This window comes from Tetrao urogallus (assembly GCF_951394365.1).
Source record: "Tetrao urogallus genome assembly, chromosome: 24".
In the NCBI taxonomy this organism is placed as follows: Eukaryota; Metazoa; Chordata; class Aves; order Galliformes; family Phasianidae; genus Tetrao; species Tetrao urogallus.
Genome location: NC_136837.1, coordinates 4410541 through 4433596, shown reverse-complemented (window position 1 = coordinate 4433596; position 23056 = coordinate 4410541). Strand labels below are relative to the sequence as shown.

The 23056-nt window shown below is 46.5% G+C and overlaps 1 protein-coding gene across 2 annotated transcripts; it reads right to left on the bottom strand.

Moving 5' to 3' along the window:
* Positions 1-2485: 2485 nt before the first annotated feature.
* On the bottom strand, positions 2486-22803 carry CEPT1 (choline/ethanolamine phosphotransferase 1; the record flags this gene model as incomplete). Of its 2 annotated transcripts, none has more annotated exons than XM_079546546.1 (8): positions 2486-2605; positions 3332-3457; positions 4123-4281; positions 5091-5222; positions 8535-8619; positions 18865-19006; positions 19888-20035; positions 22408-22803. In XM_079546546.1, 8 exons carry the CDS (start codon positions 22801-22803, stop codon positions 2486-2488), a joined length of 1308 nt encoding a protein of 435 aa, XP_079402672.1. The 2 variants fall into 2 exon arrangements, with proteins under 2 accessions (XP_079402672.1, XP_079402673.1); XM_079546547.1 differs by lacking the exon at positions 8535-8619 and adding an exon at positions 14093-14177 and having other exon boundaries at positions 22408-22746.
* Between the last annotated feature and the right edge of the window lie 253 nt (positions 22804-23056).

Genomic DNA, 23056 nt, shown 5'->3' with positions numbered 1-23056 from the left:
CTGAGATAACCTATGATCACAAACAGCAGGGCTGCAGTGCACAGTGCCAAAGTTCATGCGTTCCATCGTTTGTTACAGGCATTTATACAATCCCTACGCCCACAGCAGTGCCCTGCACGGCTGGGGTTACAAGCAGTAATGTTCTTTTATGAACAGGATGCTGCCCTCTGCTAACACTGAAACCTGATCTGCACAGACATGGGAAGGGATCCCTGAGGTCGCTCCAGCTTTTGGTTGACAAAAAGCTCAAGGTATCACAGTGCGTTTCCCCATTGCAACAGGCATTGGACTCCCTCCTAACAGCTTGTTTGGACCTGGACAGCCCCTTAAAGACTTCAGTTCTTCACCATATCAGTCACACCATCAGTGATAAGTTACTCAAAGCAGCTTAACCTCAAAACCCTAAAAACCAAGAGAACAACTCCCTGTTTGCCCCACTGCTTCAGCAGGGACTTCCCAAGGTCCTGAGTTCTGCACCCACCCCCATCTGATGGAAGGAATCCCATAGTGGGAAGACTCAGCAGCTTCCAGCACTGCCAGTCCTGCAGGCTCTTCTCCACCACCTGAAGAGCAGCAGTGAGAGGCTGGGCTTCCCCTGACAGAACCTTCATCCAGATGAATGCAGTTTAGATAGACTAAGCGTGAATGCTATCTACATCTCAGTTACCTGGAACTGGGGCAGCTGCTGCCCTGAAGGCTGTGTGACCAAACTCCACCACACTTGCTGGGCGAGCAGCACCACGCAAGGAAGGATGCAAGCCTCTTCCAACCCAGGCAAAGCCAAGACTGCACTTTCTGCACCTGGACGTGCTGCCATGGAGAAGTCAGCATCTCACTCCAATGCCTGCAATGCCCCAAGCAGGAGCCAGCCCCACTTCTTCCCTCCTTAAGGGAAACATCTGACTGAACCAGAGCTCTTCTCCCTCTGCATTCTCTCTCAAGCATCCCGTGTTTCCAAGTTGCCATTGGGGAGACTTCACCTCTGTCCACGATAAACTGATGCCGGGTCTCTCCCAGGAGATGGAAGAAGGGTTTTTGGGTGAGGAGAAACTGAATTTTCTCCCCCTTTCCTGCGAGAGTTTTCCACTCACTGGGCTGCCACAGGAAATACACATTTCCACTTCCCACAGCCCAGTGGGGCTTTGGTTTAGCATTCTATTGTCACTGACTTTTAATGAGCCACATCCACTCCTTTCAGAAAAGAAACAGTTCTCAAGCACTGCTGCGCTCTGGGTTCCCAGCAGACAATTCTCCATCACCATCAGCCAGACACCTCACAGGCAGGTCTGGGCTTTCAGCCTGCAGGCTCCCAGCACATCCCACCAACGGTCCCAGGCAACCAGAGCAGATCCTGCTGTGCACAGCAAACCTGGGCCCTTTGTTCAGGGTCCAAAATTCACCTTCGTGCCACACGAAGTGCGAGGCACGCACTGCAGCACTTCACTTCTGCCCGTTTCAACCCTTCATTAAATCCAGCAGCCTCCGCACTTGAACTGGTATTAAAAACAGAATAAAGAGCAACTTACCACATTACACAGCACAGAGAAGTCTTGGAGATCCCAGAACGACATCACTGTGCAGTTACAGCACTAGAAAACTGCTTTTGAAATGGCAGGGTGGCTGCTTCTTAACATTAAGTACTTCAATCCAACAGGACAGAGCAACTCACACATCTGAAGACAACTGCTGCTCTCAGAATCCTTATTTATTAAGAGCAGAAAGGAAATTTTGCTTAAGTTCCATACATAAAAAAAGTAAACAGTAAAATCTTTTTAAAGTTTTTCCCACTGAAGAAAATTGAGAAGTAAGTTGTCTTTTAGATCACGTTTATTTAAAAAAATAAAATTAATTGACAAAGATACCACACTATTTTGCATGCTGGTCATCCCTTCCTCCTGCAGATCCCTGCTCTGTATTCTCCAGCCAAGAAACCACTTCTATCAGCAATGCTGCAGCAAATGAACCGCATCAGCCTGGACTCAAGCCTCAACAGCTGCTTCAGCCACACAAGTTAGTGAGATATCTGTTACCAGCTCAGGTCTTTAGTAAATGAATTTCAAGTGGACACTAAACAAGTATTTCACTAAGAGATGACGAAATATTAAAATTAAAAGCAAGTCGTATTGCAGCTGTAATTATACTACATTAGAAACTTCAGTTGTTGGGGATCCATTCACCATACATAGATTATTCTGTAATCAAAGTAATTACAAAGAGAGCAATGCTCTCTGCATGCTTTCCTGGGCTCGGAACCAACAGAGTTGACTACATGTAGAGCTGACTAAGGGTGTGCTTGGAATTCACTCTCTCAGGCAGGAGACTAGTTAAGGAGTGTTACTGATAACAAAGAGTAAGAGTTATACAACATTGATGACGACAGATTTTGTTCTTTTCTGCTTTTTGCCTTAGTCTCCGACACATCTTGCCCTCCTCATGTAGAAAACCAACTCCTTTCCCGTTTTCCTCCATGGTGGCTCCCCGTTTATTAATGGTGATTAGAATGAGTGGAAGAGGACTTGATTCGGAACACGTGGATGTGCAGATGGGCAGCAATCTGGTTGCATACACTCACACAGTATCGGAGCAAATCAAAGAGGGAAAAGATCTGCCGAAGGAAGAGTTACACATCAGCTCCACGCCGCCACGCCATCGGTGAGACACGACCCGCGTGTTTCAGAAAGAAAACAGCCCTTGGGCTCTTCTCAAAAGGAAGATCTCCAACTCTGCAGGAGCAAACGCTGTCTGCAGGCAGTTCCTAAAAGTGCTGAACTGCCTTCAGCTTTGTGAAATAGAAAATGCAAACTACAGAGTCCAAGGAAGGAAGACTCCATTCACTACACAAATGCTGTGAAATTTCCCTCTCAGCTCCAAACAGCAATAACTGTAAGCCATCAACTGTATTAGGTTAACACTGACAGGTAATGGCTGACTGCTTGAAAAATGTAGATGAGTTTAATGCTAAGACTTTTCCTGATGCGTTCTACCAGTAACTGTGGGCACACTCATCATCACAAGATGAAAGCAGAGCCATGCTGCTCCTGCACCACAAATGACACATTCCCTTCCTGATAAGGCATCATCACACACCTTCAAAACACTCAAAGCTCTGAAGATCTGCTGCATTGCTTTACAACCACATGAACCATGCACCAAGCAAACCCTCTTCACCTTGGTTTGCATAAAGGGCTGCTTAAAAATCAACTCAGTCAAGCAGGTCCCCAGTGCCACCATCCTCAAGGGGAGTCAGCTAGGTTCAACCAATGCCAACAGCATGGAGGAAAAGAGCACTAAATGTTAGTTATCACTGCAGACAAGATGAGCCCATACTTACCAGGGCAATCCAGAGTACAATATACTCATCAATAAAGCTGTTAAAATACTGGTCCAGAAACAACAGAGCCGGGCCTATGAAAGCTGTATCGTGCAGGTGCATTTCACTTTTGGTCATGTGTGCAACCTGCAGTTAAAACCAAAGGAAGTTGAGACATTAACATACTGACAGTGATTCACCCAAAGCCAAAAAAGCTGCAGTTAAAGCCACGTTGCAGTATAATGCATCAGGTGCCTGGTGACAGCAGCAATGCTGGTTTGCCACAGAACTGAGACAGTGTGGGGCAGCACTTGGTTGATCAGCTCCCTGCTACAACCCAGTAAATGATTCTCACTACTATTTCTCTCCAATTGCTTAACTTCAATTCAAGCACTTGTCCCAGACTCCCACAGCTCTGTCAGTTTATCTCCTCCCCCAGCAAACACTCCTCTCTCACACACACACACACACACACCAGGAGAGGGATTCAGCCAGCTCTTCTCCAGTCCTTCTCATGGCAGAGATGTGAATGAACAGCTGCAAAGGGGGGAGAGACGGATGGATGGATGGAGAGACAGAACCCAGGGCTGAAAGCTGTACTCTCTGTGTAACCATGGCATCAGCATGATGTTCACTGCTGCCGTTCCAAGCGGAAGAAAACTCGTGTTCCATCCCCTGCACCTCCAAGCTACTGAAGTGTGTTTATCACTTTGCTACACAGAACAGATGCAAGTCAGCTGATGGAATAACCAGAGAACTTGAAGAGTTACAAGAAGTCTTACTGCAATAACCTGAAACTCTGGTGTACTTACCACGAGTTTGTTTGTTATCTTAGCAGATACAAAACCGAAAGTAAGTATATACAGGCAGGGGTGCTTTTCAAACAGCTGCACAGCAGATTTCTTGTAGATCATTGCAGCGAGTGCAATCACTGACCCAATATGAAGAAAAGGTGAAAGGACGCTGGTTCCCTGCAGTGAGATAAAGTTAAAGCACAAAGTTGACAATGTGCACGTTGTAAAATAATCTCAGCCAGCCAAATGCTCGCGTGGCGTGCAGACGTGTGGTTTTTAAACTAAGAACACATGAAAAGCAAGTGCTGTGCACTAGCAATAACAGGAACAAGATGGGGTGAAACTCCAGCCAGCGCCAGCTGAGCGCGTGGCCAAACCTCTCCTGTGCTGAACAACAAGAGCAAGAACTGCACCGTGCTGGCACTCATCACCCAGGCAGGGGCTGATGCTGACTTGAAGCTGGGAGAGATTTCCCTCAGTGAAGCTTAAAAAGCAATAGAACAGCCTTCTAAGCAGCAAGTCATTGTTCATCTGGCCTTCTGAAAAGCTCCCTGGGCTTCACAGTCAATATTGCCCACTGTAGCAGAAGACACCTGTACAGAAATCTATACTTTTTAACTGGTAATGTAAATATTACTCAGAATGAGCAAAGCCATGCTGGTCTGCTTGACCAGTTTCTTTCTGAATGGATTTCTGCACTGGATGCCTGTGAACTTTTTGGAAATACATATTTCTGTTACCTGTTTGCTTGTGAATTAATCACACAAAACATCAAAGCACCACAGCCTTCTTATACACAGAAATGTAAAACCTTTGACTTGTAAAGCTATTCTTACACAGCCTATCTTAACTTTCCTCCCCAAGTCAAAGAACTGAACGGAAAGCATCACCATCATGCTTCCTTCACGTGAAATGAAAACCAAGGTCATGGCTGGAAAGCCACAGCATGCTGGAAAGGAACTAAAATGAGCAAACCCAGTACTCACTGCTATGGTGGATCCATTTTTGCCAACTCCACCTGTGAAGATGACGCCAAAGTAGTTTGTACAGGAAAATATGGTTCCTGCGACGGTACAGAGAGCTGGGAATATTTTCACCTGAATATTCAGTATTGGGATCTTCAGTGGAAAAGAGAAAAGAAGTTAAAGATGCACAAGCACACTGAAGCCAGGTTTAATACTTCTGGTGCACTCAAACAGTCCACTTTCCAATGCTCCATTTGTTGCATCCTTCCCCCCCCTCCCCACTACTCAGACTTCATTTTTATTGTTATTTGTTTGGTTTTGTTTTTACAAAGCACATCAGAGAAGTGTGCATTCGCCCAGTCCTGCTTCCATCAGGCTTCCCCTGAAGTGGGACTCACCTTCAGTTACCTGGAAAGAACTGCCCAAAGCCAACAAGCAGGTAGAAACTGAAACCTCCTGGTTACACCCCCCAGTTTGCAAGTGGGAAGATGGAGGCATCTGTCATCTCTTCTGAAATGGGTTGCAAGATGCACAGCTGCAGCCCACCATTGGGCAAAGCAAGAGGCACCAGGGTGATTAAATAAAGGCCTGTAAGAAGCTGGGTGCTGCCTTACAGGCAGGGCAAGGGAAGCGAACAGATCAGACAAGTCATCTCAGAGTCAAGCAAGCCTGGGAGCACAAGCAGGTGGGCTGCTAAGTGGAAAAGCTGAGCGCTGAAAAGCAGTTATTTTCCTCACTTAATGACAGTGTTTTGAGCAGAACAGGAGAAACTAGAAATGAAGACAGTTCAAATAAACCACAGCAAAGACATCATGGAAGCAGGTTCTGAGACAGAGCTGCACAACAACGCCTTCCAACCCGATCTGTACCACTGAAACCTTCCCAGGCTCTTCGCTGAGCAGCTGCAGCACTCAACCAAAGCAACGCTTGGCCCCAGCAGCAAGGAGCCCAACCACTCACAGAAGCCCAAAACAGGTCAGGTTGTTTCTATTTTTCAGCTGCACACGGTGCAGCTTTTAGCAGATAGGGATCACTAATTTTTCTGCTGTGTTTAACATGTTATTCTGCTTAACAGCTTAATCTCTTGATCTTCTCAGGGCTGTACGTGGCAGTGTTAACTCCTTGCTGGTACACATTCTCTGAAAGACAGCAGAGAAAGAAGGATGGCTAGCAAACAAAAGGCAGGTTGCCACAGAGCAGAGTGCTAATTGCAATCCCTTCCAGGAGGCACAGAACCTGGGAAGGTCTCACCTCTGGTTAAGGAAGGTGGATTTCCTGCCAACAGGAGGAAAGCAACGGCGCGCCTCATATGGGAATCAAGGGATTAAAGCTGAAGTGCCCCAAAGAAAAGGGGATTTTGCTGGGGAAAAAAGCATCTCTAGAGTGACTGATTCAAAGAGAAAGGCCACGCAGCGCAGAGAGCTGCTCTGAAGCAGGGCACGTCCTGACTAAGCAAGCAAACCAAGGTCTGGCTGGGAAAAGCAAACACATGGATAAAAACAAGTGGCAACAGGCAAAGAGTGGCTTAAAGAACGCTTGCTGGGGAATGAATTCCAGCAAATGGTTCCACAGAAGACAAACCTCAGGCCTGCAGACTCACTGTGGATCCTTCCAGATGCCATCACAGGTCTGTGAGTGGTAAAAACAGATCTGGGAAGCAGACAGGTGTGGGCAGCAGCCAATGGGACCCACACCATGAAAGAGCCCCGCGCTGACACAGCACCCACAGCTGGCAGAGCAAAGCCCCTGGAAGCAGCAACTGACCAAATGCACAACTCTGCATTCAGCAAATCGGGGCTGTTTTGCTTGTCACGTCTTAGCATCAGAAAGTGGAATGTTTGAGCACACGACCATTTTATTCCATTTATTTTCCCCTCCCCAAGAAATAAATCCCAAGACCAAGCCACCAATTTTGCTGTCGTAGGCAACATTAAACAGGGGTGGTTTCCTTATGTGATATATTTTGCTCTGCAAATAGCAGACAGTGTTTATCTCTGTAAATAGCAGCAATTCCACAAGGAGAAAAAGGAAAACTCCTCATTGCCAGGGGAAGCCTGAAGGCATTTACTCTCTGGGGAGATTCCTCCATAATTCCAGTGCTGGACTTCAAAACAGCACTGGGAATTTGTTCCACCCAATGCTGCAACACAGCACTTCTCACAAACTCCATGATTTTGCTTGAAAAAAAAAAAACCTCAATAACCCAAACTACACCCTACCCCAAACCATGCCACAGGTTCTGTGGCAGAACACGTTATTTTTCTGCTTTCTTTTCAAACAAATAGAGAAAAGGAAACAGAATAAATTGGGAAAACCTAACTGGGAAGCTAAGCAATAGCTGCGTGGATGTTGGTGGCAGTCATTGCTTTGGAGAAGTCTGGCACCAGAAGCGTGACCTGCAGCCTCATGGCTTTAGTAGAGCAGAGCTCTATCCCTGCTGATGCTCTTCATTCACTTTGCAGCATCATTTGTGATTTCTGGGGGTGTTTAGGCTCAAACCAAAAGCACACGCAGCAAGATGGAGGCAACCAAGGTTAGCTCCTCATGCCAGACATTCTCTCCAACATTAGAGGGTTCCTTTCTTGGGTTTTAGGAAGCAGATTAGGGAGAAATCAATCAATCAATCAGTGATTTGGGGTGATGCGATTCAGTATTTTTGACCATCTCTTGGTTTTATGGCTGATCAAGATCCCCTTATCCACCTTCAGAAGGATGTTATGAGCGCACAGACACAATCAGTGCCCAGGGAGGAAAACACTCCAGGAAAAGAATCCTTTGGAAGTCACTTCCAGGCATCTGTTTCTGTTTAATCCATACATGTGCAGATTTACATGCACTCAAATGCCCAGTGTGGCTTCACACACAGCATGGGAGCGACGCTGCCTTCAGCAGCAGCTCAGCTGCCCCCTGAGCCAGGCAGCCCCATGAAGCCCCCAGGAGCCACCTGCACCCAGGTTCAATCTGAATGATCTTTTGTTTTTTAAAGATGGCCAATCTGTTTTGTGTTTTGTGCTCTGTCACCATCACCTAAGCAGGAGCTGAGCACACTCAGGCCCAATTATGTACTGATGGCCCCCAGCTGATCTCCAAAGCTCTCCTCCATACCATCAGTCCAATTCAGAACTCTCCTGCTCCTGATCTAGCTTGTGGCACAAAATGCATTCAAGTTTTGGCCAGCTCACTCAAAGGAAGCTGGGCTTCACCGAAGGTGCATGTAAGTATGGGAAATATTTGGTAGCTTCCTACCTGCAAAATATGACAAAATAAAGGAAAATAAAGCTTTTTTTTTTTTTAATTAACTCTGGTAAAAACCAGTGTGCAATTATTGCCATTTCAATGCTAATAGTGAGGAAACAGGAAGAAGCAAAAACCTTTCCCTCACAAAGGAAGGCTGCAGGCAGGTGGTTCTTCCAGGTGTCTGAGATTATTAATAAAGGATAAAGATAAGAACATGAACAAAATTACCAGAGATTGCCAAAAAGGTGGTCCTCCAATCACTGCCAGTAAATGCATGATTATTATGAAGATTTGCACTTCAGTCACATCAATTCTGATTAAGCACAAAAAGCCAAAAAGAAAAGCAGAATTACTCAAAGCAATTTCAAGTCAATTATCTGCAAGCTCGGCAGCTGCCCTCTATCATGCACAGTGTAAAGAACTTCAAGATCCTGAGGAACACAGAAGAGGCGTCAGCACCTTAAAAAGCAAAATACATTTTAGTTTTACTGTTAAAAGTAAAAGCCGTGCTGCTTTACACTTGTTTAATTTCACAATAAAATCCATTTTGCAATAAAAATCCATTTTTAGCCCTTCATTTTGTTCTGGCTGACCGCTGCCAGTTGCAGAAGTGTTCAGTTTTAACCCTGCCCATAAAAACAAACAGGTGGTAATATTTGAAAGATGCTTTTAGCCACTGTTACATCTTCTACTGTATTATTTCCCCAATGGATGTTAACTCTGAAAAGCATCACGCTTGAAAACAAAACAAATCCCTGAAGAGGATGCAAACCTCAGGTTGCTCACACAGTGCAGCATCCAGCAGTGAGAGCTGCAGCAGGGCAGGAAGGACAGGCCTGCAGAAAAGCCCGAGTTTAAGCCTTTGTTCTAAAAACCATAAAACAAGAAGTCTGAGCAAGAAGGGAAAGCAAAGCCGTATGAAGCAGCTCCAGAAATAGGAGTCAAAGATGGAAGCAAAAAGCAAAGAGGACTCTGGTGTGCGATACGGAGCCACGCAACGCCACTCGTACTCAGATACTGGATCACAAATAATCCTTTGGGCCAACTTCAAACACTTAAGGCACACATTTCTCTCACCAGACAGCTCTACCTCACTCCACAGCCCCCAAATGACCACTAAGAACAGCACTGGGCAGCTGGGAAGGGCTCAGCAATCACCTCGAAGCCTCCTGGGTTAAGAACTCCTCTCCGGCTTGCAGTTTAATTGCAGAACAAATGAGTTTTCAGTGCTGCAGAAAGGCACTAAGCGGCTCCTTAGGACAGAAGACAAGACTTCAGATCCACTGATGACAAATGAAAAGCTTAAGCCACCAATAAGAATAAAGTGCATCTTAGTGTCAAGGGTGAAAACGTCAGGGAACACTGAACCTAAAGGGATCCTCTTGGCACCATCACTGCAGCCACTGTCAGATGACATTTTAATGCATCGATGCAGCATATGCCTGATGCTGGAATTGCCCAGTGGTGTTTTGGGTTTGTTTTCCATGCTCCCATTGCCAGATGGCTGCTGCTCAGGAGTCAAGGAATGTAGGAATCTAAACTGGCAACTCCTCGAAGCCAGATCACAACAGGGAACAACCCTGGGAAGCAGAAGCTGGGTAAAATGGAAAGGAGCCACGCTGTTCCTCTACTCATTTAACTAGAGCTGATGCTGTGTTTGCAGTTGTTTTAAATGCAGGCTGCTTCTATGAGCCACATTCATCCCAGCATCTCCAAAGAGCAGCTCCTTGCTGCCCAAACACAGCAGCTCAGCCTGCTTCCTCCACAGTGCCACAGCACCAACCAGATCAGGAAACTGGCTCCAAGTGACCCAAACAAGAGAAGGAAAGGGAAAGAAAGGCTCCTATCCCAGCTTAGAGCATATCAGCTTTCCTTCTGCATACTTTGCAACCTCGTGAGTGATGCAAGCACAGCACAGAGGGCAGCAGAAGGTCTGTGCTGCCTCTCTTAGCAGCAGAGCAACACTGTGCTGAGTTGAACAAGGAGGGAGTGAAAGCATGGCAACAGGCTCTGGCTTCTGAATGCAGGGTAAGCAGACTGCCACCAGCAGACAGAAAAGCTGTCAACAGCCCTTAAAACACATCACAGTAATAAAGAAAATTGGAAGGAGAATGCCTTGTAAGTCAAAAAACTAAAGTAATAATGGCTTTGTCAATAAAGCTACTGAAAAAAGGTAACAGCCTGCTTTGGTGGAAGTTATTTAGGAGCAGGTGGATACACAGTTCCTGCCTAAATATTCCAGAAATAGAGCTTTTCCTTTGAGACAATTCTTTTGCACACTGAGGTGCCTCTTCCTATAAGGACAGGAACATAAAACACTGCATAAGAGAGGAATATTTTTGCTTGAATGGCAAAGGGGAGGTGGCACCTCCTCAAGGAGACAGAAAGTGGCATTTGGCCATCAGAGCAGAAGCCCTGGGATGTGCAGCCCCCGGTGGATCACAGCAGCACAGCCTGGTGCTGTACAGACCTGCAGGAAACCATTTCAAAGCAAGAAGGGAATGAGCCAGTTCAAAGCCTGATACTATTTTCTCCTCGTGTTTGTATGTTTAAATGCCATGGTGGACATCCTAAGAAAAACACAGGGAGAATTAGCAGCAGAAGTCCTGCAGCTCGAGAGCAGGGGTTCCTTACAGCTTCTTTGCTGAGATATTTTCAGCAATCACTTGGGGCCACACTTCCCCTAACCTGACAGTTTTCTGTCTGCTGCTTCCTGATAAATTGAGTCATGTCAGCATTGCCCAAACAGTCTGTGTCGCTCAGCTGATGCGGAGATGTATGGCACAACACGTAGCTGCTCCCCAGAACCTATGGAGCAAAGATGAAACAGTTCCCTGAGACATGCCCACACTACAATAGAGGGATGTAGAGTTACTGCAAAGTTCCTCAGCAGACACAAAGCAGTTCAGCTCCAAAGATTACCTTGTCAAATAAACCAAGGACTGTTTCATCTTCAAAACAAACAAAGGACCCCAAATTAAGTTTCTTAAAATCACCAGGGACAGCCAGAGAACAAAGAGCAGACTGAAGGCAAAGCTACAAAGAACCCAGACCTGGTTTAACCACCTCAGAATGCCTCAACAGAGCCTTTAATTGCAAGGCTGGGAAAAAGCACTGCAAGTCACTGATAGCTCACTGTGCTACGAAAGAACAAATAGGAGCTCTGCAAAATAGAGGACGGCAAGCAGGGACTGGGTCGAATGACACCAACAACTGCATGCTCCAGTGAGAGCTGAATGAACATTAACTGAGAATACCTGAGGGCTTTAGAGCACAAAGAGAAGCGTGGAAGCTGAGAGTTTAAAAGGTGCTTTTCATGCCGTGCTGTTGGTGTTCCTGACCCGGGAGCAGCATTCCTGCAGATGCTGGAGGCGCTCACCAAGGCGCCACACGCTGCAACACACTGCGCCTGCCCTGCCACACCAACCTCAGCTTTACCACCTCTCTTCTCTGCCAGAACAGCAGATTATCAGGAACAAAACTATTTTATCGCTTTCTACAGAAGCACTGAGTATTTTTCCAGATCTGTTTACCTTCAGCTCCCTCCTGGCAGCTCCTGTAAATGCAGTGCATGCAGCACGAAGCAGCGCTGCTAGCACCTGGTTACAGCTCCTGCTTCTGGGCTGTGAGAAGCAGCAAAGAGAGAGTGAAACATTGCAACAAGTCCCCTGCCACCATCAGTCACTGCAGGATGACAGTGCAGAGCTGTGGGAGGAGGTGTGCAGAGCTGCAGCTCCTCAGTCCTGCGCATTTACACTTCACAACACAGCCTGGTAAACTCTATTACTTAACTTGAATCTTAAAGTCTTTGAGGGTTTTTTTTTTACTGATTAAAAACCTGCTGATCTTCTAAATAACCTCTCCGTAAGCTAGAAGTGTAAGCAAACCCCATCAGCAATTTTTAGCATTTTTTTCCCCTCTCTTTAATGCATTAAAAACCTTTCTGCCAGCACATGCAACTGCAAGGCACAGCTATGGTGCAGGAACCCACACAGCCCATCTGTGCCCCTTTGGCAGCAGCTCCAGGACAGGGCCATAATTATACCTTCTCATCAAAACTGCCTGCCACCTGAAACAGCTACCAGATGTGAAACAGCACAAATAGCAATTTCCTGTAGCTTATCCATTTCAGAGACAGAGCAGCATTGGAATGAAATCTATACCATCGATCTCCAACTGCAAAATAAGCGTGATGCTGTCTGCGTGCCAGGCAAATCACCTGGAAGCAGCAGCAGCATCTTCACTTATTAGTTAAGACTAAAAATACAGATGCCAGAAGGCATCCAAACGCAAGAATTTAAGATGATTAAGGCTGTTCTGGAATTTGGCCTAAAATAAATGCACGTGGGGGGGATTGTCACAGGTAAACACTGCATTCTGCTGCTGGAGGATGAGAAGCAGAACTCACACCCACTGCACACAGCAGTGCCACCAAGCAGCATTTATTTGTGAAGCATGGCAAAGCATCCTTCCCAAGGGGGGTCACTGGTAGAGCCTAGACAAATCGCCATTAGTCCCTGCCCAGCTGTGCAAAGGGACAGAACTCTTCCCTCTCCCCTGCACCCATCCTAATCCATTCACTTTCCTTGCAGAGCTGAAGCTGATTCCTCTCACACAGCCCCCACATCAACCGGCTGCTTCTGAAGTTTGAGCCTTCCAGTACTGCAGCAGGGTACAAAAAAACAATAATAATAGTTCTTCCTTCCAGTCATTACCTGCTACACTGCCATTCCCTGAAACTATTTCTGAAAGCATTTCCAGCCTCCCACAGACTGACAACCAAGTGTTTAAGAAGGAGACCAGCTGAGCCTTCACAGCACTGCTGACCCTGCTGCACACACCTGGCTGCTGACACCACTGGACTGAAAGCAGAGCCCGTGCCCAGCAGTATGCTGAAAGCAGAGACTGAGCTGAAACACTGCATAGAAAATTTAAAACCAAAAAAGAACAGTGTAATACTCATCAGCACAGCTTGAAGTAAGGACCTGCAAGTCTGCGAAATAAAGAAGATTTTCATTTTAAGGTCTACAGCAGTTCTGAGAAGGCCAAAGGACCATCATTTATCCTCTAAGAATCCAAGGAAAACTCCTGGCAAATAATCCAGGAGAAACAAGAAACCTCAGAAATCCCAACTCGCATCCTATTGGTGGCATCTTATCACAGGGAGGAGGGAGCAGAACACCATGGTATGCAATACTAGGAAAGCTGAAATAGGAATGAGAAGTCCTTCCTGAAGGGTGGCAAAGCAGCAGAAAGCACTCTGAGAATCCAGACAGGCAGAAAGCAAAGTCACTTCATGAAAGCACAGTGAAGAGACTGGAAGATGAGGGTGAAGCCGTACAGCTCAAGAGAGGCATTCCTAAGCAGTAACCAGCAGCTCTATGTAACACACAGCACACAGCTCCCTCACTGAGCTCAATCCTTATCTTTTTTCCTTCTGGTGAGATGGTATGTAAAGAAATGCCTCTTTACAGCTTCTTACGGCACACTGCCAGAGCTGCTCGCACAGCCTGTGACAAAACAAGCAATGCTCACAGCAAACTGTTCCTCTTCAGGGCAGCCTTGCTTTGTTTCCAAGCGAAAACACGATGCTTTCAGAGAAGAACAACGTGGTTAGATTGGATTTTTACTGCTCTTTCGGACTTAGCAAACATTTTCCCCTGCTCTCAAAGCACGTGTGAAATACCCTCAGGAAGATGCACTTCCTATCCCAGTTACTCTGTGCATGACAAAGGTGCTGGGAGGCTCAGTCCATGCCACCACTGCTGGGAGCATTAAGGCTTTACCGTGTAGTTCCAGAACGTGGGCCCCAGGGTTCCTGTGAGGAGCTGCATGACTATTGTACAGAGCACCGACTCTGTAACATCAAATCTACGTGCGAGGGAAAGAAACATTTCAAAGCGTTCATTATTTTTTATACACTTCGGTTTCAGAACCCATCAGAACGGATTTGCATCGGAGGTGTAAAATAAAACTGCTATGCCATGTTAAGAGAGCAGCCACTGAGAACATAAGGGGTGAGAGGGAGGGCTTTAGCAGCCACACAAAGTGACAGTATGAATGAGTTTAAAGCGTTGTCACCCAGGTGGGATTTACTCACAGACGTGACACAATTCCACGTTCTACTCAGCACGAGAGAAAGCCTCATCATTTCTGGATAACGAAACAATTAAACTCCTTGCTCCAGGTCACAATTAAGAGCAGCCCAAGACCTCCCGTCTCCCCATCCCGTTCTCAAGCCCACACAGAATGAAATACTTCAGTGCTAACAGGTTCTTCTTCGGGCAGCGCTTCACAAAGTCCATTCAGAACAGCAACAACTGCCATGCCCCGTGCTCAGGGAGCAGAGCAGCACAGCTCACTGTGTGCTTTTCAGTCCCATGCCCCAATGCCCACCTGATACCCATTTTCTGTTCTCTATCGCGGTCAGTGACTAAGGAGATCTAAAACTCTTCTTTTAGCAAACATAGGAAGAGAAAGTTGCACACAACACATGACTTTGGTCTTTCTGAACAGCTACACTTTCCTTTTCTTCCCACATTACTCAGTATTTGTAATTTACACATGGCTTTTTTCTAAACATTAGGAAAGCTCAACAAAGAGGCCACCAACCTTGGCATGTGCTTAACCCTGCTCAGATGTTGGCAGCAAGAAGGCTTTTGTGTGCTGGCCACTCTGCTGGGTTCCCTCATCAAGCTGGTAAGAGCCCGATTAGCCAATTAATGCACAAGCGATTAGTCAGACATCAAGAATACACACTTGTCAGTGCTAATTTATTGAGCACATTGAGTGTGCAGTTTTTGGATGGCTCTGTTTGATGAAACAACTCATCAGGCTTTACAAGTATCACCCTGAATCGAGTTTCAGCTCAGAAACAGCTGCAGTCCATTCTTGTCCAGAACGGTGAACTGAAAGGATTTCAAAGTTAAGAGATTTCCTGAGAAGTGAACCAACCAAGAACAGAAGCAGACATTTACACTGCCCTGAAATCACATCAGTCAGCACTGACAGCCCTTCTGCTGTGCACAGCCATAGGGGAAGACCTGTGCCCTCCTCCTCTACATCCAGAACCCCCTGTGACAGCCCCAGGCAGCACAAGGCAGACAAGAGCAGCGCTCCTTTCCCATCACAAAATGCAACTGATGAGGCTGGGAAACTCACGGGGCTGTGCTTATTACTTAAAATTCTGCACAGCAGCACCCTGCTCTGAGAAATGATTCTTCCATCTGTTGTACCAAGCGTGCAGTGGGATTACTCAGGCTGAGCCACTACCTACAAATCCGACCACGAGACAAAAGTGTGTTTTCCTAAGGGAAGCACTGCAGCAAGAAAAGAACGTTCATCGTCACAGCACAGAAGAAAAAGGCTGTGAGACACACACTGGAATTCAAATGCTTTGTTTTAAGGGACATTACAGAGTTTAATCTCAGCCAATTGCAATCTACCATTTTCACTTGAGTGTAACAAAATGTGAAACACTTACCAGAGAGGGAGGCTTCATTCTGGCTGGTTTCTGAAATACAGCCCCAGTTATTGCTCTCTCCTTTCTACCTCAGCAGTCGTACAGCAGGAGGGCTCACAAGGAACCAACTGGAACTTCTTGAGCTGTTCCTTCCTCTCAGCATTTACTGACATGCCATCATAAAACATCCTCAGAAACTGATTTCCATTGTCTGTATGCACACACAACTAATTTCTACCAGTGCTAACTTCCCATATTTCAGTTCAGCAGGGTTAGGGTACAGTGAATAACTCACAGGGGAAATGATGGAAATCATGATGCAGCAACATCCCCATGTCTCTGGGTGGACGCCAGTGATCTCAGCACTACCCACCAGCACTGCTGAGTGTGAAGGACTCCCTTCTGTTCTGTGCCACTGCCTGTGCTGCACCAGCATCTCTGCTGTGTTCTGTGTCCCTTAGAACAGCACCTGAGTGCCAATGCAGAATCCCACACTGCTCCAGCAGTGACTGAGAGCTCCAGCTTCACTTCCAACCACCCTGGATTTGAGACAGCTCCTGCAGGCTGCCTGCACACCGACCTCGCAAGGTTAAATGCGGTACTGAGTCTGCAGAAACAGCTGCTCCTAACATTCATGAGCAGCTGCAGTACAGAATCCAAGCAGAATGAGTCTGGGTCTAGAACCAGAGCCAGTAACCACAACAGCACAGCTAACAGCAGGCAAATTCCGTTCCGGTTTTGTGCCCCATACCACTGAATGCCCTCAATTTCTGCAGGATGTTCCCAGGACAGCAGACCTGCTTCCACACAGACATGTGGAAGTCCAGGTGGATGTAACAGCTTGATTTCTGTGACACAAGAGATGCAGCTTTCCAAACCAGAGATGCCCCAGTTACGGCACAGCTGCACTCACCCAGCACTGAGCCTGAAACACTGAGCACCTTCTGCACTGTGGCACAGCTATCCCACAGCCCAGAGAAAACAGGACAGGAAAACAAAGCAACTATCTGCACAGCTGGAATATCACGTTATCCTGCAATTCCAAACCACCCTTCTGCTCCTTCAGCAGGGCAGCACATCCCTGCTGTCCCGTGAGCCCGTTCCCAGTGGAGATGCTCCTGAACAAAGCCTCCACACAACACACCGCACTGCTGCTCCAACGAGTCGCACTGTAACAAACCCGGCTTGGAGAGGGATCCAGCCTCCTCGCAGTGGATGCTTACACAGCACTGACCTCTAGCGACTGAACCAAACCGCTCTGAGAAGAGCATCAGCGGCCGAGTTCTAGTGGAAATGTTCACATTAAATCTAAAGATGGAGACAGAGCACCAGAAGCACGCTGTGTCAACAAGCCTGGAGTGTCCAGGCTGGCTCTGATGTTGATGAGGGGAGAAAGAACCAAAGCAGCTGGTGTATTCAGTAATTCAGTTTTTGGTCTCTACCTGCAATAAATACTCTGTAGCAGTTTAACAGAAGCAATTTAATTTTCTCCTCCTTCAGGGCAAACACGGCTTGCTGATAAAATCCATCTGCAGAGCAGCAAAGTCGATTATAGGCTTGAATGTTCAAATCTGAACTGTGTTTAAGGAGAAAAGTATTAATCTGTCTTTAGCAGCCTGGTGCTGTTTTGAGCCACTCACAGCTTGCCTACTGAACTGATCTCTGTAATCAAATACAGTTTCTACGTTGCACCTGAGGACACACAGGCAGGAACAAAACACTGCAGGCTAAAACCTCTTCTGCCCATTTCAACAGCTGTCTGCTTCCACGACTCAGGAGCAAGAATAACGAAGCCCACGTGTGCCTGCAGATCTGCAGAGACAGATGCAACACTGACTTGCATTTGGAGAAATGGAAGATTGAGAAAACAACAATTTCTAACAGTGAGAATCAGTTCACAGAATAAATAGGCTCAGCTTTTTTGTCACAGAAACAAACGTCAGCTTGTGGCAGCCTGTTAACCTTACGACACCAGGCAAAGAAACAGATGTGTTCACATCACAACGTAGGCTGTTATCTGAATTGCCTTCTCTAGATCAGCTACACACTGATGGATCAAGTTTTCATAACGTCGGGCCATGGAGAACAACAGCATCTGCTGCAGCATGAAGATCCTCAGAGCTAAAGCCAAAGTGGCAGTGAACAGCAGGAGTAACCCACATCTGCTCAGAGCACAGAGACGCCAGGCAGCTTTGACACCTACATCTGCAAAGCCAAGCACATGCCAAGGTTTTTTTGCTCTCCAACTGATAAGAGGAAATCTGCCACTATCAGCATCCCACAATGCTCACAGGGAGCTACAAACACTCAGTACTGAGAGCTTCAGCACAGCGTGACAGGAAAGAGCCTAAAAACCAGCCCAGGTTATGAGCCAGGTGTCTTGTTTTACTCTGCCCTTAAGAACTGGGACACAGCAGAGGTCCACAGCCACTGCTTTAGCCCTGAGTGGCTACAGGTGAATAACAACTGACCATAAATAAACAGCACTCGTTGTAGCATTGCTTCAAAATCCCATACAAACTATGGGCGGGTTTCCAGAGGTCTCCAGAATCAAATTCATTCTGCAGCTTATTTATTTGAAATACATTTTGGATTGCAACATCACACGTCCCACGTGAAGGCTGACAAGTCCCATCACTCAATCAGCCCCTTAGGACCCTCACAAGTAAATGCAGCTTCAGCTGCTGGCTTTCAAAACATCACATTTTGTATCATTACTGACAGAACAATAATCCACAGTCAGATGCAGTCACAACATCAATTAAAGCACTGCCTTTAAGAGTCCTGCTGAGAGGTGGTTAAGGCAGATTCCCACCACCTGACAAAGCTTTAACATCTCAGAGGTGAAGCCCCATTTCTCCCCCTTGTTTATATTTAAATCAGATCACAAGCTCCCAGTGTGACAGAGGGCTATTTTACCACTCCTAGGACAAGCTAAACAACATCCAGTGCTCACTGGGGATCCGACAGCTCCCACAAGCTCTAAGCACACAGATACAAATCTAAGCAATTTACTACTGCAATGACAAGAGCTGCAATCACAAGGAGGGATGAGACAGGAAAGCCATCAAACTTTATTTCCAGCCCAGTACTTACATGCCAAAGCGCAGCGTCCCAGAGACGTACGTCTGCCAGTGCGCGCAGTAAAACATGAATGTCCCAGCAAAACAACAAAAGAACATCCAGTCAGGGTTCGTCCCCAGCTGCACAGCAATACAAGTTCCCAAAACCACAAAGACTGCAGAAGAAAATCAGTCACAGGGTAAAAATATAAAGTGTGTGTAATGATCCTCACCGGCAGCAAATCTAACAAAGGACCCAGGCAGGAGAGCGTAAAGGTACTCGTGGGCTTTGTTTTATAGGCATTTATAAGAGAGAGACATCTCCATTAAAAAAAAATAAGGGTAATTACAATTCCTGTCAGTTAACAGAAGTTCTCAGTGTTAAGGTTTTGTCTCCTCCATTTTTACTGAACTCAGCAGGATTACAGACCAGCAGATCTGAGCCATTTAAGCCTGAGAACAGAATTTCAGGCTTTCCTCGCATAACCGAGGTTTGCTGAACATCTTTCCCCTTAAGCTTCAATATATCACCAAGAAAACCCAAGCTATTCAAGGTGCATGAGGCATCTATGCATTATTTTATTATTATTTTAATGCAAGACTTCGATAGAAGCATTCATCCAAATAAAAAGCATAAGAGCTTCAGAATTTAAATCACTGAGAGCAGTGGATCATCTCCTTCAGCGAGGGAGAACTTCAGGCTGGTTCAGCGAACCCCACCTACTGGGCAGGGAGGTGACCTGACCAACACCACCCAAACTCAGCCTTCCCCTGCCCCAAACGTGCCCTGTAATCGTCCTGTACAAATTAGAGCTAAGTTAATACAGCAGAGCACTTCCACTGTCTGTTACAGTCAATTTTCACAGCACTGAGAAAGCATACAGAGAACTGCTGGACTTAGTGAGGTGCCTGAGAAGACATTCAGCTGATCAACACTGTCTGTGGAAAGAAAACTAAACAACCCACAGCTCAGTAAAGGAACTGCTCCTATATTCCAGATTTCATCCTTGAAATACTAACTTAATCTTCATACTTCAATTTAAAAAAGTGACAATACCTGTAGAAAGCGAATCACAGCCATGATCAAAAAGCTCTCCCAGAGGAGTGCTGCTGTTTGTCCTCCTTGCCTGCTTCCCATCTATAGCATCCAGAGACTGGTAGATGAAAAGGCCACAAGCACAGGCAATGTACGCCCAGGGAGGTGCCTAAGGAAGAAATTGTCAGTGAGGGTAAGAGATGTTTTAAACTGTAAGGATGTAGTTTCACTTCAGACCACCTGAAACTCGCTTTACAGCTTTGCACTTTCACACATTCCTTCACCCAGAGGTCTATAAAGGCACATGAATGGATCTTTCAGTAGCTTGGAGGGACGGACAGAGGGAGTTGGGGAATGTGAAACAGCACGTAATGGTTTGCTTTGTTACTAAGTTTAATTGGTGCAGTGCACTTTCTAAGCAGGAAGCTGTGTCTGAAAAAAGACACCGACAGCACATGCAAAGCAGGACAGTTACACCCTTCTAGCTTCTATTTCCCATAGGGGAATTTGTAAGCTGGCTGAGCAACGTTGGGACTTGAACACCTTCTCAGCCCCCAGAATGTGGAACTGCCTCCCAAACACTGAGCTCACCTTCACCTTGTTCAGACCTTTGGTTGAACTGCACTTCCTGAGATCTGCCAAGCTTCAGGGCTCTGCAGCACAGCATGCTGCCATATTTTTACTACTGTGTAAGAGCAGCTTTGCCAAATCTATGCTAATAACCCTTAGCATTCATATTCTATATAGCAATTTGTATGCCCATAGAAATACAGAAGGCGTCAAACCGCCTGGCTTCCTCTGGCCAACGCAGCCTTGACTCATTTGTAGCTCATCCAGCTTTCTCTCCTCTTGCATTGTTCTAAAGCTGCCACCTGCTCTGCTTTCAGCCACGTCTCTATTCAAACTGCCTGCATTTTCTCTTAGCTACCAGCATATCTGTAAGGGCAAGCTACATTCCTATGACTCCTCCTGTTGACAAAAGGTGTAGCCAACCTGCTTTCAAAAAGAGCAGAACTAAGAGCTGCAAGGAAGAGCCAATTTACACCTCAAAGCAACGCTGCTTTCAGAAGAAAACTGTCTTTCTAGAATCCCAAAGTCCCACTTTCACCCCAGACAGCTGCCTGACACTTCAAAGCAGAATCCTGCAGCTCCAGCACAGAGCTGGCATCCCACTGCAGGGCAATGAGATCAGGCTGAGCACCACCTCAGCAGAAAGCCCCTTTTCAGCAAAGTGAGAAGGCAAACCCACCAAGCACAAAGCAACTCCCAAGCTGTTAAACGTGTAGCGACTGTAACGCAGCCAAGCACAGCTGTATCATTCCACAGCTTGCTTAGCATGAACTTCAGAAGTTTAAGTACTAACCACAATACAACTGTGCTCTAAATGAAGCTCAGGTTCAGTGCCTTGTACTGTTATCAAAGCAAGCAGCAAATTACAGTCACATAGCAATGCTGCTGCCTGAACCAGGAAGCAGCTGGGGTGCACAACATCAACCTACACGATTTTTACAGAGTTCACAAAGCCAGTAACTTGAAATGCCTGATAAAGACTTCTGCACCCTTGAAACTAGAAGTTATGAGAAGGTGAGACCTGAGAACAGGTCACGAGCGTTTAGTACACCCAGCACAAAGCACACAGCTCCTGGCTCTCACCCAGCCTTCTCACATCGCAGGCTGCTCAAGTGACATGCTGCTCCATGTGATGTTTTTGTGCTCCCACAGCACATAACTCATTGTGCCTGTAGTCCTCATCTGAGCTGCTCCATAACACAGGGTGCCAGGACCACAGAGGATACAGAAGGACACTCCTTGAGTTCAGCACAGAGGGGTCAGTTACATCAGCCATGGAGGAAGCAGCCTGCCCTGATCTCCTGAGACCATTTTGCCAGTGCTCAGTCCCTGGTTTGATCTAACATTGCTCACTGTTTTGCAACTCTAGCTGGGTTTGCAGCACTCAATTAACCACGGATCAAGTCACCCTGCTCTTCTTGTTGTGTAGTAATTCCAACTCAGATAGCTGAAGAGACTAACCCAGTGACAAACAGGGAAAGCAAAAAGGAAAACAGGACAAAAGCTACACAAGCAAGACATGTAGATTTTTTAGTTGCCTGCACATGAATCACAGAATGGTTTGGGTTGGAAGGGACCTCTAAGATCATCTAGTTGCAAACCCCTGCTGTAGGCAGGGATGCCTCCCTCTAGACCAGAATGAACTCAAGCATATCCTTGAGGGGCTGCAGCATCACGCAGCAGGTCCATCACAGCTGCTGCCCCAACAGCTATTTTGGTACTGGACTCCATTTCACACAACACATGATGGCCCACAGGAACCCTTCCACCAGCCCTCAGCAGAACACACGCTCCCCAAAACCTACACTGCTCTTCCTGCATGCAAGCACCAGCATCACAACCATCTGTATGACAACTGTGGGCTACTCATGGAGAGACAGCTCCCCATAAACACAGGAGCCCAGCAGGGAACAGCGCCAACCACTATCAGATCACAGCAACGACACAGGCTGTCAGAGGCCCAGAACTTACCTGCTCTGTAGCTGTTGGGCAGTAGTATACTAATAGCAGGGTTGTGAATATATTTATTAACAGTCCAATGATGGTGATCAGATTTGGGGCAATCCAGGCTGGAACTCTTCCAACTAACCATTCCCAGTAACCTTGCATTAGAGGTTCAAGCAGCGACCGTCCAGCACTCTGATATTTGTGTTCTTCTAACCGTTTCAGCTGGTGCTTTGACAAGGGAGGTGTAGGCAACTGAACTAGCTTGCTCAGCACACAGGCAGCAGCAGGACCGTGGGCACAGCCTGCAGGGGATTCCAGGTGCGACTCCCCGCATCGCCTCTTGAGGTTCCGATGCCCGCTCATGGATTGGGTGGCCTCAGAGTTTTTATTTGGCAGGTAACAGCTGTTACGGAGAATCATTAAGATCCTGCAACATAAAGGGTTGAGATAAACTGATGTTTGAAATATCAGGAGTTTTTAATGCTCCACAGAGCATCTCATTTTGCTAGCAGCAAACCAGGATGACCGTACAAGAGTTTTACCTTAGAAAAGAAGGATATTTGGAGAACTGTTGAGGGAAGACAGGAAAGAACGTTCTCAACGTAGTCATAAAGTAGCAAGTTGTACTGTTTACCTTTTTTGCTGCCTACAGAAGCAAATATCCTGCAGCCAC